Source organism: Oryctolagus cuniculus, chromosome 8, assembly GCF_051225735.1.
Source record: "Oryctolagus cuniculus isolate XC-2025 breed Fujian yellow rabbit chromosome 8, ASM5122573v1, whole genome shotgun sequence".
Lineage (NCBI taxonomy): Eukaryota > Metazoa > Chordata > Mammalia > Lagomorpha > Leporidae > Oryctolagus > Oryctolagus cuniculus.
The window spans coordinates 86,588,528-86,606,463 of NC_142874.1; the positions used below are offsets into that span (position 1 = coordinate 86,588,528).

The following is a 17,936-nucleotide window of genomic DNA, read 5'->3' on the forward strand; positions in this document are numbered from 1 at the left end:
AAGATGGCCCAAGTGTTTGGACCCCTGCCACCCACATGGGAGACCCAGATTGGCCTGGCCCAGTGCTAGCCATTGTGGTCATCTGGAGAATGAACCAGCAGATGGAAGATCTCTCTCTTTCTAACTCTTACTTTAAAAATAACTAAATCTTAAAAAAAGAGTAGAATTTCAGTAGATAAAAATGCAGTCAACTTACCAGCATAGGACCTAGCACGGAGCAGGTAATAAGTGAGTGATGGTTGCCACCTTCCTTCTACAGAAATAGGGGATCCAACTAGTTTGTGTGTGTGTTCTGTTGGCTCACTCCCACATAGACTCCCTGCCACTGGGTTCTCAGTGTCCATGGAACATGGGCTAGGAGCAGGATAGAGTTCTAAGGTTGTCTGCTTAAAGGTAAGTGGCAGCTAGTGAGTTGCCTCTCTGAGTCCCACTGGTGTTACCGGTCGCAGCGGGGTGGGCGGTTGATGGAATGAGTTTCATGGGTTCTTTTCCTCAGATTAGTATAGAAATAAAAAGCCTAAAAACAATTTGCAAAGAGGCAGCAACTTTTATTTGGCAGAGAAGCATCCAAGAGGAGACCAGGCGGAGTGCCCAAAGGGGACACTGGCTTTCAGGAAGTGCCCAGGGTTTTTAAGGCATTCTGTGGGGGTGCCCATTGGATGAGGGGTTCACATACTGTATGTTGATTGGCTTGGGGCTCGTGGAGATAGCTGGTCTCCTTTAGGGGTTCAGCCCCCTCCTCTGCTACCTCTGGGTGAAAGATTGCACCCGCCCTGAAGGTGTGATTTAAAAGCGCAAGGTCACAAATGCAGCACAAGAAGCTGTTAGTGGGGACATGCTGATCGGCCTGGAGACAAGTTTTCCAGCCACAGCTGATAGCCTGCTTGTGACGGACATTCTGCCTGTGCCTGAGGGGCCCACAGACCTCCCAGCGCCACCAGACGGCCCCACCCAGGACAGAGCACATTTTCCATGTCCCCAAAAACAGATACTTGAGCAGTCACTTCATCACTCCAGAACTGAATTTCTACATCTGCAAATGAAAGGAATTAAAGTAGATAATTCAGCTAGGTATGACCTATAATCATGGTTTGCAACTTGGGAAGGTCATTGAGATTTCCATCAAGCTTCTCATGTTCTAAGTTGGTCTGGTTGTATTTTTCTTCAAAAGCGAGAAATCCCCCTGAGGACGCTGAAATATGGGGAGGCATCTGGACTTCAGAACGAGGGAGGCAGCGAGTGGAAAGACTCTCAGTGACTGAACCATCAAGGATCACCTCTGCAGCCTCCCTTAGGATCCACACTGCCACCTGGACCTTCTCACACACCCTTCTCCCCCCAGGTCCCAGTCCACTGGCCTCGCACTCCACCGTAACCAAAAGAATCAGTATTCTAGAAAAAAAAATTCAGATGATTTCAGAGTATTGCTTTAAAAATGCCAAGCATGAGATAATCTCATGTAAACTCTCTGTTGAGACATTAAAGTCAGTCCTCCTTCCTACCTTGCATTCTGTAATATCCAGAAATAGTTTGTGATAACTTCAAAGTCAAATTGATATCAGTAGGGGGATAGCACTGTGGCATAGCAGGTAAAGCTGCCACTTGCAGTGCCAGCATCCCATATGGGCACCAGTTCAAGTCCCGGATGCTCCACTTCCAATCCAGCTCTCTGCTATGGCCTGGGAAAACAGTGGAAGATGGCCCAAGTCCCTGGACCCCTGAAACCATGTGGGAGACTCAGAAGCAGCTCCTGGCTTTGGATTGGCACAGCTCGGGGCATTGCCACCAATTGGGGAGTGAACCAGTGGATGGAGGATCTCTCTCTCTCTCTCTCTCTCTCTGATTTTCAAACAAATAAATCTTAAAAAAAATTAACATCAATTTCGAGGGCAGCACTTCTTAAAGTCATTCCCCTATGTTCAAAGCCTTCTATATCTTTTAAGATCCAAGTGAAATTCATAGGCTTTTTTAAGTAGTAATAATAAAAAAAAAAAAACAGAATATTTAAAGGATCTCCTTCATGCACTTATCTAATTTCACAAATTAGCCATTGTATTTCCCAACACTGAGGCACGATCAGGGAGGGAGAGGGTCAGACCTTGGAGTATGAGTTTACATGTGGACCCCCAGTCATTTAAAGACTTAATTCATTGTGTGAGGAAACTAATGTGGCTCTTTTTCACTCAGAATCGCTTTCCCCAAATACAGTAAATTTAGGTCTTAGTAATTTCCACATTTTCTTGTCTTTTTTTTCCTCCTGTACCTAAGATAAGGTATAAACAAAGGGGTGCCATGTGGGACTAGGATTAGGCAAAATCTTTAGGTGGTTTTCACAGTGATAGGACAGTGTACGCCAGGGAGTTGCAAGCTCCAGAAACAATTTGGTGGCACTCTCATTTTCTGTGCATACAACTAATCCAGAACAGCTTGACCTTGGAGCCCAGAGGACTCAAGTCGATGAAGAGCTTAGTTGGAGCTAAAGTGGCAGAGACCAAATGAATCATATCAAGTGTGACCATTGTGGGGCAGAAGATGATTCCTAATTAATCTTTGATCCTCTGAGGTGTCACATTTCCCCAATCTGTATGTCCATAAGGGAACCAATGCAAGTATGAAAGTGGCAATTTACCTAATCCTTGAGTACCATGGCAGGCCATGCATTCATATGGGGCTGTCACTTTTCTATTCTACACAAAAACAGTTGTCTACCGTTTTCTTAACCAAAGTGAAATAATGAGGGCAGAGTAAATCATCTAGGCGGCTGTTTAGGAGGCCGTTTCGTTGGCTGCATGTTTCCTCCTTCAGGAGTTCCTCGGGACCTACAAAGGATCTTCACTCGGTTCATGGAAAATGTGTGCTGTGAAAAAAGTATGCACGAATTGAAAAAATGAAGTTGTTTTTGCACTAACATAACTGGTCTTTAAATTCCATTTTCCACAAAGCTTTTGAAAGTACCCTCCTGCCAGCTGAAGTCCCTGTTTTCTCAGCTGTTGAAATCTTGAGAAAAGCTCACAAAGTGACTTCTGATCGTTGGATCAGATGAGTAAATATTGCTTCATGCTAGATTTTAAGTGTTAATGGCAGAAGGCATTGTTCATCACGTTTCCTTCGCTCTTCCGGTCAAGTGCCCTGTGTGTCCAAGCCTGATCGCTCTCTGTTGTTTTTTATAGGCATGTCCAGACATCCTGCAGCTCCTGACATCCCTACCTTTTACCCCCTGTCTCCTGGTGGTGTTGGCCAGATTACCCCACCTCTTGGCTGGTAAGCTCCCACTTGCAACCTTCATCCAGGTGGTGGAACACATGTTCTTCCACTTTGCATTCATGGACATTAGCTGCTTGAGTGGTAACACTTGAGGAGTTGAAGAAATTTCACATCAACAAGCAAGGTGCTAACTTTATTTCATTTCAATTTTAAAAGAGTAAAAAAAAAAAGCCAAACAGACTTTGAAATGGATTGAATCTGTTTGCTAATATGTGTAGAAAATGACTGTAGCATTTTGCTTTGAAGCTCTTAGTCTTATGGATTCAATTTGTGGCTTTGGGCATTTGCTATGCCTATACAAAGTTAGTATTCAGTGTGGTTTTTCTTCTCCGTTATTTTTATGAAAAACTTACTATTTTTGAAACATGAACTTAGACATATTGAATATCTACCTTTGCTTATAAGTGAGCAAGTAAGGTAAATGACAAATAAGTTGAGAGAAATTCAATGAAATTAAATCATCTTTTGATTTTTAATAAAATAAGCATCCAGTCTGAGTTCAGAGGATTCAGAAACACTGGTTTTAGGGCTTTCATTTTTTTCATAATCCAAATGGCTAATGTTCTTTATTTTGTTTATTTCCAAAAACATTCTTATTGCTGTCTTTGAAATTTTTAAAATTATGCAAATGAAGGAAATATATTTTGGGAAGAAAATAACTGTATGTCGTAGAGCCTATTTCTGTGGTTTGATTATTAGCTTACAGCTTTTCCTCTTCTCACTGCCACCCCTCTCCATTCTCCCCCCACTCATTTCTGCCTCCAGGGAAACAAACGATGCTTCAACTTGAGCAGAGGTTCCTCTGCCTCCTCCATTTGGCCGTCTACCCACAGCCCCTGTCTCCCTATGCAGATGTCCAGACATTGTCTCTTCCCCTAGGCGTCCCAGTGTGCTTGCTCACTCCTTCCCTTTCTGTCTGTCTCTGTCTCTGTCTGTAGATGAGTAACTCTATTTGAACTTAAGTGATTATGTGTACACTTTCAAACCTAGATCAATTATTCTGTCTGAACTTCGCCACTTAGGGGCGATAATCCTGTGTCCCCCTGCGTCTCTGGCAGCGGCAGTCAAGACTGTAAAAGGAAACGTGCCAGAGGTGGAAAGAACAGAGGGAACGGTAGACTTCTCTGGGGCCAGAGAAGATACCTCCAGTGCATTGCTCGTTTGTTTCTGGACTCTCACACATGTCTGCGGGGGCAGGGGGATGCAGCGTTTTCAACACATTTGTCCGTTTTCATGTGACCATGAACGTGTATGTCCTCCTTTCTTCCCTTCCTTGACATTCTCGAAGATTCTGGTGCAGGATTCACTGAGCTCCTTTTTTCTCAGGAGTGCACTGAGTGTCCACGAAGTGCCTGCTTTGTTCCTGGTGGTAGTGAGGTTGGGAGTGGGGAAGGGATTTGTTTGCTTTCAAAGTTGAAGGCAGGAGATTTTCTTCAAGGTAAAGGATGCTGTGATTGGGTGGAGGGTAAGGAAAGGAAACCGTTATGCACCCGAAGAAACGCCATGGTCTGTAAACACCCCCACAAGGTTCTACAGAAACGTCCCCCTACGTCTCCCCTCGCCAAACTCGTATTGCTGGTTGGTAACTGGTGTTTTGTCATTGACGGGTTCCTTTCTTCTGTGACCTCAGGCAAGGTCAGCCTGTATATCCCATCTCGGGTGGATTCAGGCAACCCTACCCGTCCTCACTGTCAGTCGACACTTCCATGTCCAGGTAGGTGGAGGAGGATCCCCGGGCACCCGAGGACAAGCGGCTCTTCCTTCTCCTGCTTGCATCTTGTGCGCCTCTGCTTGCCTCGCGGGCGGCTCGGAGGGGGCGTCTCAGCCACGCGTGTGTCTGCGCAGTGCGCCTGGCTCCCACACTAGGTGTCCTGGAGATCCCTGTTTAGGAGCTGCACGTTGCGCCCCTGCGGGACCAGCCACACGGGAGACACTGCCACCTGACCGTGGGATGAGAACTGTCCCGGAAACGGACGTTGTTAACACGAAAAGCTTGATTGAGCTTAGGGGTGGGGTAGGGGAGTAGGATAAACACTGGTGTGGTGTGAGTTCTGTAATTTTCTTCCTTTGAGGAAACTTGGAACAGCTGCGTGCAGCAGTGTTTAAAAACGCCCCCGCTAGTCCAGAGCCTCCGTGGACCACGGCCGTCGGGAGGGCGGGAACCGTGCTCCCAGGCTGTGGGGCCATCCCGCGTGTGCGTCCTAGTGTGTGAATCAGGCCCTGTGGGGACATGTCAGCGCGCGCAGAGCTCGGTGAGCGCTGCCACGCCACACTTTGAGGCTGCTTTGTGTAATGCTTTTGCTTCTGGAAAGGAAGGCTTCCGTGCCCTGTGCTTGGTGCGCACACCCGCGCGTGGTGTGTCATCTGTGCGTCCTGTGGCTTCCTCGTGGGATCCCAGTGTCCCTGCGCCTGGAGTCCAGTACGGGGCTCCTAATTGGTTGCGAATCTTTTTTTATGTAGGTACGAAATTCACAGTTTCTGTGGTGAATTTCAGCTTCAAAAATACTATCTTATTTGTTTAGTGAGTTGTAAATCTAGCTGGTTGGAGTGGGGGAATGGAATTAATATCCTTCCCCTTCAAATATCTTGATTTTTTTTTTACACTTTTTAACAGTGTAAGAACCACCTAATGACAGGGTTATCTCACATGCAAATAAGTTAGCATAATTTATTTCTGCAAATAGTACATTTAGTATACATCGTTATTTGGTCCAATATTTGTATTTTCACCCTGGCTTCCTAATATTTTAAAATTTGCTTCTGAAATATGACATCTCCAAGCAGAGTTCCTTCTTTCCTTTCCAGATGAAGGAATTGTACAAGCTGTGATGAAAGACCGTGAATGTTGTGCTTGCTGAATTAAATGTTTACTTTGAAACCATTTGAAAAACAAAAATTTCTAAGCATACACAAAATTTGTCCAAAGCTGTTGTTGAAACTACCGTCTGTATTTGTTTTATTTTTCTTGCATGGCAGTTTCTCTCCTTTGTGTTGGCTGGTGGTGGATGTTTTCATGTTTTTTTACACTCTGCAGCCACATTCAGAAAAAAAGCCTTCAGCAGGTGTAATTTTTGTCTTAATGCAAAAACTGTGTCCCTCTCTTTATTTAAATCCTTCCCCTTCATTCCGTTACCCGTTCTTCATGAGGCCGGATCTCTCAAACATGGCTCTGTTTCTGGATAGAAAGTCCTTTTTGATGATGTTAATGGAAATCTGACTAAACGAGGGGCTGAAGACAGCTTTCCTGTCCCTTTTCTCACTTGTCCTCTCGGAACACTAAGGAAGAAGCCAACAATATGAAAAGACTCTTGAGTGTGATGGTTTGTTTCACAGTGTAGGCAGAGATTTTTTTTTTTAATGTGATGTCTTTAAGCTTTCATTTAAAAATCATTTTAAAAGCTAAATAATTTAATAAAGTGTTATATTTCTGATAATTACCATTATTGAAATTCTTGTTTGAAAATTGCTTTGCAAGAAAAATGATTCACTTTTTTTTAATGCCTCCCAGGGAAAATGTCAGATTCTACTATTAGTTTGAGAAAACTACAGGGAATAATTATATTTTGTACCTGAATACAGAAGGAAAAATAATTATCAGCTCACTCTAATTTATAGTTAATATTCCTGTGCATATGTTTATGTTTTTGTTCCTAGCCAATAGCAGTCATTTTTGCCGTGGCTACCTCAACCCGCAGTGCATACTTTTCTCTTCTCTTCTCTTCTTCTAGGTTTTCCCATCACATGATTCCTGGTCCTCCTGGTCCCCACACAACTGGCATCCCTCATCCAGCTATTGTGACACCTCAGGTCAAACAGGAGCACCCCCACACTGACAGCGACCTAATGCACGTGTACGTATGTACCTGGCCTCCTCCGTGAGCACCTTAAGACACTGAGCCTCACAGCCTTGCTGCTTCCCCACCACGACTGTTCTCTCCCCATCTCTCTGGTTAGGAAACAGCATAGCTCTGCCTCAAAAGCCATGTCCCCGGGCACATTAAGCAGCTTGCTTCTCCCTGTGCTCATTCTGAATCTGAGGTTGGAAAGGAGCACTGACCTTAGCAGACCACAGGAACCTTGAGAAGTGGAGGACACAGCAGAGCACAGGCGTTCATGAATCTTGAGCTGTGCAGCCATTTACCACTGTTTTTTTTTTGTTTTGTTTTAAGATTTATTTATTTGAAAGTCAGAGTTAGAGATGAAGAGAGAAGGGAGAGAAAGAGAGAGCTTAAGAGACTTTCCATCTGCTGGTTCACTCCCCAAATGGCTATAACAGCCAAGGCTGGGCCAGGCTGAAGCCAGGAGCTTCTTCCAGGTCTCCCACGTGGGTTACTGACTCTTGGGGGGAACCTCTTACTACTTGAGTGAAGTAGATGGGAGGGTGTAAGGCACTTCCTTCTGGAATGCAATTACCGGGCCTGGGTTTCATCAGCACAGGAGTCCCTGCTGAGCCAGAGTTGTCTCAGACTGTTCGAGCAGGCATCAGTTAATGTACCCTAAAGAAACTAGTAACAGAGCTCCTCAGTTTAGAGCTGGTGGATGAGAGTGTGGCTGGGGGAGGCCCCATGTGGGGCCCATAAAACCCCTGCAAGTGCAAGCAAAGACCACGTACATTTCTTTGGGAAAAGATCTGTGGTTTCATTAGTGACTCTAAGTGGTCCTTGCCCCCCAGGAGGAGTTGAGAACTTCCGCTCAGCTTCTTCAGGGGGGGACCAAGGAACTCAAAGACATGGGCCTTAGAACCTCTTCACCATTCCAAAAACACTTGCATTTCAGGTTAAATGCTTCTCCAGCCATAGGCAGACTTTCTCAAATCACAGTACACTTACACAGAGTCACTGAGTGAGTGAGAGGCCCTGGGGGTTGGGTCGGTTGTGCCCAAACGTTTCATCCAATGTTTGAGAGTTGCTGTTGTAAGCTGATGTGTCCTGGGGGCTTGTGGAGAGCTGGGAGGGCTGTGCCCAGCCTGAGCTCCCCGATATAAACAGATGCCTCGCTTCTCCCCCTCCCCTCCCGTCTCTTCCTTGTTTCTTCTGACCCTTCCCCTGACCACCACCACCTTTTAGGAAGCCTCAGCATGAACAGAGAAAGGAGCAGGAGCCAAAAAGACCTCACATTAAGAAGCCTCTGAACGCTTTTATGTTATACATGAAAGAAATGAGAGCAAATGTCGTAGCTGAGTGTACTCTAAAAGAAAGTGCAGCTATCAACCAGATCCTAGGCAGAAGGGTAAGTAGTGGGATGGGATATAAATGTTTGTGGTGACCATGAAATGGCTTCACTGAAATCTGGCCAGATTTAGTTACCTGTCAGGTGGTCATTGAATGCCTTTGTATAACTGGCAAGCACTTTGGGAAATAATTAAGGGTATAAGATTTAATATAATCTTCAGGAGCATTAAATGGTATAATGCATGGCAAACAACTTAGATTATACCTACAACACAAGAAACTTCCCATAAATAACTATTCTTACCATTGTAATTTGTAAAGCAAAAATACTTACTGAGCGTCTTTTATGTGCCAGGCATCGTGCTAGGTATTAGGTAATCATTGCTGAATAAAACGAATAGGGTTTATTGGCTTTCTGGAGCTTGAAGAGTGCAGACATTGCACATAAAATCACTCAGTGAAAACTAACATTGTGATAAATTCTATGGATGGAATGGACAAGAATCTGTGAGAAAGCATTGAGGGAGACTGGAGAAGGGCCTTCGGAAACGGGTGTACTTCAGCAGGGACATGAGGGGGCCCATGGGGAACTGTAGACCCCAGTCAGTGTGCAGAAAGCTCATAGTCATTAGGAAGCTGCAGCAAGGCCTTTGGGAAGCCAGCCTGGCCAAGAGAGGTGGCCATGCCTGCTAAGACAGGAGCAGATCTGTTCTACTTTGAAACTCTAAATGGAAAAGAAGTTGTGATTCTAGAGATTGCTCTCTGATTCTTTTTTTTTCTTTATTTTTTTGAAGACTTATTTATTTATTTATTTGAAATGTAAAGTTACAGGGAGGGGGAGGGGACAGCAGAGAGGGAGAAGAATATTCTGTCCGCTGTTTCCCTCCCCAAATGGTTGCAACAGCCAGGACTGGGCCAGGCTTAAGCCAGGAGCCTGGAACTCCATCCAGGTCTCCCACGTGGGTGCAAGGGGCCCAAGCAGTTGGGCCGTCTTCCACTGGTTTCCTAGGTGCATTATTGAACTGGACTGGAAGTGGAGCAGCTGGGACTTGAATGGGTGAGCATGTCAATAGCCGGTGTCACTGGTAGGGGCCATAACCCACTGCACCACAATGCCAGCCCTGCTGTCTGATTCTTGAAGGGTATATATGCCATGTTCCTGGATTTTCCCCCTTTCTTCCTTCTTTCACTCATGCTGTGATATTTTTCTGAGTCACCGTTACACACCATCAGACTAAAACTAGAATGGACACTTTAAGATTCATTACCTAACAACCACCCAAAAGACTAATCTTGCAAGATGGGAATGGTTTTCGTTTAGGTATCTGAAGAGTGTTACAGAAAATTTTAATTTCTCTAATTCAGATTACAGTTGTGCTGTAATTAGAAATTTAGAAATGTTGCTGCTCTTCAAAGATGTGTGGTAGTTTCTTAATTTGTGGCCTTTGTAGGCTTGCTTTTTGCAACCTCTTGAGAAAATCATGCTCTGCCAGTGAGTATTCAGGTGGGGAGGGTCTAGTGGCCCCTGTGAGAATCATGTGCTGACTGCTGGCGATCACTTTAACCATGTGTGCGCCAAGCCCAGTGCTTTTGTGCATTCATAACGGAAAACATGCAGAAGGTAGCCAGTCCTCACGAAGAGGAGGGAAGCAGACCTTCTTGCTTTATTGATTCCCATTGGGTAGCATCCAAATGCAGCTATTTCCAATCTGCAAGACACCAGGGTTTCAGGGGTAGGGTGCGGTGGCAGATGATAGCTTTTCTGGTGTCCTGTGTGCAATGCCCTGTCTCCCTGTGGATTCTTAAACACTTAATAACAATAATTACAGTGATTCCCCAAGCCAGATCATAGCAGATGAGTGCGTCCCATCATCTTTGAAGAACTCCTCCTTAAAAGCCCAAAGGCTGATGACCGTTTTCCTGACACTCTCGAAGAAATCAGAGGGAGGGGAAAAGGTTGACATTGTGTAAAACTCTCTGCTTTTTCTTTTTTTCCTTTCATTTTATTTTTTGAGCTAAAGTCCCCTTGGCCCTCCAGCGGGAATTATTTTCCTGCTCAGAAGAGTAGGTGAGGATATGATATGGGGGTATGCTTCCTACTTTTAATGCACATTTCCAACAATTGCTACTTTCTCAGCTCCCTTAACCATCCCCAGATCCGAGCATGTGTCCTCATGGATGGTTCTCATTTGGGGTCTCTCTCTGTCTTTGATTTAGACACCTGTTTCTATTTATAGGGCTTTGAGATCCTTGATTAAGATCAGGTTTTCTATCCTTTCATAGCTCCCCTCTGGCAGGGCAGCCCCTGCTAGCTCTTTAAAGTCACTGGCTTTAAAATCATGAAGTTTTACACTGGGATAATTAGAGTTCTTAAAAGGGGATCTTAAATCCATCCTGCAACATTTTATGTTTTGATTTTTATTCATCTTTACTGTCTTTCTGCAATAGAAATGTTCATGTGAATTAATCAAGACTTTCTTAATTCATATTATAAATAAAAATAGCACAACTGTTACTTTAAAACAAGCAAGTTTTTTTTTTTTTTTTTAATACCTTGCTGGCTATTAAGGAAATTCTATTTATAACAAATTTACTATCTGACTATTTTGGAACCACATAAATCTCTCCAATTAAATGAATTTTTTTTACCCTTGACAATTAAATTTGATTTTTAAAATACTTAACTCCTTATTTTTCAGTAAGCAAAGAGATGCAAAAACTTATTCTAGTCAGTTGGGTTTCAGAAATTCCTGTAACAAAAAAAAAAGGCAGTGTTTATATTATGTATTGGACTTTATTTTTGTTTTCAATACAAAAAACTTGTATGCCACTGTTTTACCTACTTTTCCAATCAGCAGGTCTGGTGCCTTGAAAATATCAGGGAACTCAAAAGCAATTGAAAATGCAAATAAATAGCTTCATCTGTGCCTTGCTTTTGCTCTCCTTGGATTTTATTCAGTTTTGTTTTAATCAGCCAGCATCTTTGTGTCAACGGAAGTTTCCTGCTTCAACTGAAAAATACCTAGTTGTTTGGGTGCAAGACCCAACCTTAACCCTGAAACACATTTTGGGGGCTTATATTCTTTAAGATTTCAGATTTTCTCAGCAATTTCTAAAGCTCCCATAAGTTACCTAAAATTATACTGATGTATTGCATCATAAAAGGTGTTGTATATAGAGAGTGATGCTTTGCAAGTGAATGAGCAAATGAGTTTAAAATGGAAGACCACTGTTTTGTTTTTCCACTTTTGTTAACACTTAGCTACTGTGGTAAATACCAATCAGTGTTTTCTCAAAAAAGTCAAGGGTGATCTTTTCCACTGTGTCCAGTTGGGTCCTCCCCACCACTCTCCCGCTCCACAGGGGTCTGTAACTCCAGGTTGCTAGAGGCTGTGTGACTTTTCCTTCCTGCTGTATACTGCCACAGCTGCCGCTGCCCCAGACGTGCCTTCTGCTTGTGCTCAGTGTGTTGAATTGTGTTTTCTGCTAGTGCAGAGATCTGTGCTTCAGGGCTTTTTTTTTTTTTTTTTTTTTTTTTTTTTTTTTTTTTTTTAAGGATTGTTTTCTCTGTCACCTCCCCGATTTATTTTTAAACAAAATCCTGTTACCTGATTTGCCTTTAGGCTCAGGCCACGTCCTGCTGTGTGTCCTGCTTTTTACCTTTCCATTTAAAAAATGGATCATGTGGGCCGGTGCCGCGGCTCACTAGGCTAATCCTCCGCCTTGCGGCGCCGGCACACCGGGTTCTAGTCCCGGTTGGGGCGCCGGATTCTGTCCCGGTTGCCCCTCTTCCAGGCCAGCTCTCTGCTGTGGCCCAGGAGTACAGTGGAGGATCCCTGCACCCCATGGGAGACCAGGGTAAGTACCTGGCTCCTGCCATGGGATCAGCGCGGTGTGCTGGCCGCAGTGGCCATTGGAGGGTGAACCAACGGTGAAGGAAGACCTTTCTCTCTGTCTCTCTCTCTCTCACTGTCCACTCTGCCTGTCAAAAAATTAAAAAAAAAAAAAAATAGATCATATATTCGATCCAACACAGAGGGCCCTGCTTTAAGGGACTTTCAAAGGAAATAAGGTCTGTTGTCCTGCCTGTGGGCATGGGCTGGAGACTGGGGCAGGAGGGAGCCCTGCCTGGAAGGTGCTGTTGTCAGACAGGCACTGTTGCTTGAAGGCAGCTTCTTAGCTACACTGAAGGGGGCACAGTCTGAGTCGGTGAGGACTTGGACATAGCCTCCTCCTGGAGAATTTTTCCCTTCTCATTAATCTCTTTCCCTGTTTCCTATATCCTCCTTCTCCCATGTCTTTTTATCACTAAAAAAAGGAAAGAAAGCAAAATCAGTACTCAGGGTGGCCATGAATGGGGAAGGATCGTCTGACCTGAAACAGGGAGGAAGCAAAATGGGAAGCTCCACACCTGAGAGCCACAGAGAGCAAGAGTGGGGAGGCCCCTGACTGGGGCGGGGGGAGTGTCCAGGTCTCTTGCTCCCACGGCTGCCATCCCCTCAGTGCTCATGGTTCTCCAAAGCCCACCCAGTTCTCCCTAGAGGGTTCGGCTGGGAGTTCCTGGCATCCGGGAAGGAGGGAGAAATGCTTGAAACTGTCTGCTGGGACGTGGGGAGAGTCATGTGCACACATGCAAAACAGTGTGCAAACCTAAGCTGCTTAAAATCCCAAATGGGTGCCTTGCCTACGTCAACCATTCTGTGACACAGGGTCTGTGATTTATCAGTTACGTAAAAAGTAAGTGGAAAGTTGGACAGTCCGCAGCTATGTTCTCCGTATCAGAAACCGTAGCCTCAAATTCTAGATGGTGAAGTATGCTTGGGTAATGCTCCTTGCTTTCCACAAAAAGCCTTAAAATATGCCTCTGTGAGTATACAGCGCTGTCACTGTTCCCTCTAGATAACTGGCGTGTATGGAAGCGTGAGGAGATGGTGCAGACACGGAGACAGACCGAGGTCTGATGTCTTGCCCACCCCATAGACTGGATCATATGATTAAGGTTTCAGATGCTTTATAGGACAGAGTGGGAGAGAGAATGTCTGATTTAAAAGACATCTGGAAATTATCACATTTTGCATAAGTAAGTGGTACTTGGGTTCAGAGTATGCACCAAACGATGAGAAAGGGTGAAGTTGGGTGTTGAGGTTCGGAAGTTCTGTTTGATTTACACTGATAAATAGAAAGGGTGAGTGACAGAGATCATTTTACTTTGAGTACATTGAGGGACTTTGATGTGTTTCATGTGATATTGGAGAACAGGGTAGAGACCAAAGCTTGAGTTCTGCTGCAGCCACCAGACTCCAAGTGGATTTCTGCTGCACTTGGTCTTCTGCCATTTAAAAATGAATCAAAGGTTAAATGCTTAATACTTTCATTTTGCAATGTTTGAAACAGAAAATACACAACTATTTTTGCTTACTTTTTTTTCCTGCTTCCCTCTCTCATTTTAGTGGCATGCCCTCTCCCGTGAGGAACAGGCTAAATATTATGAATTAGCACGGAAAGAAAGACAGCTACATATGCAGCTTTATCCAGGCTGGTCCGCAAGAGACAATTATGTAAGCCTCTTCTCCGTACCAGTGCCTCTCTACTTTCCACTCATTCTGTTTCTTTTGGTTTCAAGAACAAATGTGTTTTAGGGCATTTATAATGCTAGTTCTATTTCCTATTCTTGCAAGTTAATGAACTTTGTAATAAAGGGTTCATGGATTTATTATATTATGAAAGCCTTGAGCTGTCATAATTTCTTGTTTGTTTTTTCGCTGTGGGTGCTAATGCATTTTTTAAATAAAGATTTTTTTGAAAGTCAAAATGTAAAACCTTATCATTAAAGTGTTGGTAAGAACAAAAGAAAAGCTTGTAATCTTGCCATGTAAAGGCAACATTAATAGTTAACAGCCTCCATTATTTTTTTCTGTATGTGCTCTTTATCATTCACATGTATATATAGGGGTACTTCAAAAAGTTCATAGAAAATGTAAGTAAAAGATGTTTGTTATAAAAGCAACTGAAGTCATGCTTTTTTTTTCATAATACGCATTTCCATGAACTTTCTGAAGACCTGTGTGTGTTGTGTGTGTGTGTGTGTGTGTGTACCCTTTGTGTCATGCATCTAACTCTTCTATGTAAAAAGCATTTTTCTGTGACGCATAGTGCTTATGTACATTAACATTCCATTGAGTGAATATCCAAGTTTACCTAGCCATTTTCATTTTTTTCCTGCTTTCAGATATTTAAGTTGCATTTTTTTCTTAGAAATATAAGAATCCTGCAGTTACATGTCTGTGCTTAACATTTTGTTTTTTTGTTTGGTGTGCGTGTACTTAGAATTGTTATTTCTGTAGGATAGATTCATAGTAGTGGAAAATTGTTGAGTTAAAGGATGTCAATATTTTAAGGTTCCTGATATATATTATCAGATTGCTTCCTATAGGAATTATAATATTTTACAATTCTTTTTTTTAAATGTACAGCTTTTTAAAAGATTTACTTACTTATTTGAAAGGCAGAGTTAAGAGAGAGGAGGAGAGACACAGATAAAGAGGCCTTCCATCTACTGGTTCGTTCCCCAGATGGTTGCAGGCCAGGAGCCAGGAACTTCTTCCAGGTCTCCCATGTGGGCCCAAGGACTTGGGCCATCTTCTGCTGCTTTTCCCAGGCCATTATGAGGGAGCTGGATTGGAAGTAGAGCAGCTGGGAATTGAATGGGCGCCCATCTGGAATGCTGGTGCTGCAAGCTGTGGTTTTACCCACTTTGCCACAGCGCTGGCCCCATTATTTTCCACTTCTTAAAAACAGTGTATTTAAGGGACTGGCCACAGACTAATTGAAACATCTTTTATTCCATTATAATATATGTGACACCTACTATGCATTTTATTCAGATACAATAGGTATTATGTATTTTAAGTGCAAAATTATGGGGCGGGGGCCAGGATCTTTGATCCACTGGTTCATGCCTCAAGTGGCTGCAATGCCTGGGACTGGTCCAGGCCAAAGCCAGGAGCCAGGAACTATATCTGGGTCTCCCACATGGGTGCAGGGGCTCAAGCATTTGGGTCATCTTCTGCTGCCTCCCCAAGCACATTAGCAGGGAGCTAGATCTGAACTGTGCCAGCCAGAACTCAAACCGCTAGTCAAACAGGAATGCAAGCATCAGAGGCAGCAGCTTAACCCGCTGTGCAACAACACCAGCCCCATTCATGTGGTCTTGATAGGGCAAAGACTGTCTTTCTGAGAAGGTACATTATAAACTGTATACGTGATGTTTTATATTTTATAGAGGAAAATATTTTTACTGTGTCTGAGTTCACTCGCCCTGCTTTAACAGAACACCATAGACTGGGTGGCTTAGAACAGCAGCCATCTGTTCCTCACTGTTCTGGAGGCTGGGAGACGATGATGAGGTTCAGTTAGGCGTGGGGTCTGGTGAGGGCTCAGTTCCCCATCTTGAAGTGTCCTTCCAAGAAGGAGGGGGGAGTGAGCTCTCCAGGTCCTCCCCCACCCTCAGCCTTCGTTTAAATCAAAGAAAGTATTTCTATTTTATTTTTAAGATTTATTTATTTATTTGAAAGCCACAGTTACACACAGAAGGAGAGGCAGAGAGAGACAGAGAGGTCTTCCATCCGCTGGTTCACTCCCCAAATGGCCACAAAGACCAGAGCTGCGCAGATCCAAAGCCAGGAGCCAGGAGCTTTTTCTGGGTCTCCCACGTGAGTGCAGGGGCCTAAGGACTTGGGCCATCTTTTACTGCTTTCCCAGGCCATAACAGAGAGCTGGATTGGAAGTGGAGCAGCCGGGTCTCAAACTGGCACGCGTATGGAATGCCGGTACTGCAGACGGCGGCTTAACCCACTACGCCACAGCGCTGGCCCCAAGAAAGTATTTCTTTTCATTTTTTTTTTTTTTATTTGAAAGAGAGAGGCAGTGAAAGATCTTCCTTCCACCTGGCTCAGTTCCCAGCTACCCCCAACAGCTGGGACTGGGCCAGGCCCAAGCTAGTAGCATGGAACTCAATCCTGGTCTCCCACTTGGGGGATTGGAATCCAAGCGCCTGAGCCATCACCTGCTGTCCCCCAGGATGCACATTAGCAGGAAGCTGGAATTGGGATCAGAGTCAGGACTTGAACCCAGGCACTCCAGTATAGGATGCCTGCATCCCCGGTGGAGTCTTCAACACTGTACCAAACAGAGTGCCCCCCCCCCCCGCCCCGGTTCTCTTATTTTGTAATGGAATTGATTCTGTTCCTGAAGGCTTTGCCCTCATGCCCTGATCACCTCCCAGAGGCTCCTCCTCTTTGTGTTATCACTTTGGGGTCAGGATTTCAACATGTATGTTTGGGGGGGAACCTTAGCATTTGTCTGTAGCAGAGGTCATATTCCACGTACTGAGAGTAGCATTAGAAATGTTAGCCAGGATAGTCCCTCTAGAAAAGAGCATGGATGGCGCCATTAACCAGTGAAGAGTTTGGCACGTGGCCCTGCCAGGGATGCTGCTGTCCAGCTTAGGGCACGAGGACAGGCAGGACAGTGGTGGCAAGCAGGTGTGTCTGAGGTCATACAGCCAGAGACTCCAGAACTTTCTGAGCGCACATGTTAACTGACTCCTGGGAGTGGATCGCACAATTTGTTCCTGTTTTGTGTTCCCCAGACTCACTGGCTACAACTGTGACACAGGAAGTGAGAGGCCAACCGTCTTCTATGAGCGGCTGCACAGTCAACCCTCCACCATGGTTGTCGGGGTTGTTTTAGTAACTGCCACCTGCCGATTGTCCGGAACTGGCTTGTGGTTCCTTCCCTGTTATTTTCTAAGCCTCACAACAACCTAGTGGTGTAAATGTTATTATTCCATTTTTCAGGTGAGAAAATTGAGAGGTTGGAGATGTTAAGTGATTTGTCCAAGGCCCTATAGTAGGTAGCTAAACTGCAGTTTACACGCAGGAGTCCCTGACTTCAGACTCCTGTGTGGATTCGTTCAGTCGTGCAGTGCCTGTTTAAGATGACTGCCCCAGCTGAATTTTTGTCCCTGAGCCAGGCTTCTGTTCTCTGCACCGTAAACACCGCCTCTCAGTACAGAGCCTCCGTCCTGTCCTTTCTGTGTGAGGCTCAGTCCCTCAGCTGACGGGTTTTCACTGTGCCGCTTCCTGATCCCATCCCAGCGTCTCTTACCTGTGTTTGCCTAAGAGAGAGCTGACCTATGTAAGAGCTTTACTGCACTGTGAACTTGTATAGATTGAAGTGATGAATTTTAACTTTTTAAAAAGACATAAAAGGGCCGGCCCCATGGCTCAATAGGCTAATCCTCCAACTGCGGCACTGGCACCCCGAGTTCTAGTCCCAGTTGAGGCGCCGGATTCTGTCCCGGTTACTCCTCTTCCTGTCCAGCTCTCTGCTGTGGCCCGGGAGTGCAGTGGAGGATGGCCCAAGTGCTTGGGCCCTGCACCCGTATGGGAGACCAGGAGGAAGCACCTGGGTCCTGGCTTCAGATCAGCATGGTGCGCC

General features: G+C 44.7%; 1 protein-coding gene across 12 annotated transcripts in view; it reads left to right on the forward strand.

Annotated features, from left to right (window-relative positions):
* LEF1 (lymphoid enhancer binding factor 1) overlaps positions 1-17,936 on the forward strand; it is a 141,884-nt gene that overhangs the window by 101,207 nt on the left and 22,741 nt on the right. For 6 of the 12 annotated variants that reach the window (XM_002717171.6, XM_008267504.5, XM_089302963.1 and 3 more), the window contains exons 5-9: positions 3,171-3,261; positions 4,895-4,978; positions 6,993-7,115; positions 8,331-8,493; positions 13,886-13,993. In XM_002717171.6, the coding sequence (XP_002717217.1) occupies positions 3,171-3,261; positions 4,895-4,978; positions 6,993-7,115; positions 8,331-8,493; positions 13,886-13,993 (569 nt within the window). The remainder of the gene's footprint in view (positions 1-3,170; positions 3,262-4,894; positions 4,979-6,992; positions 7,116-8,330; positions 8,494-13,885; positions 13,994-17,936) is intronic. The other 6 variants (XM_008267506.5, XM_008267505.5, XM_051820130.3 and 3 more) reach the window with 3 other exon arrangements.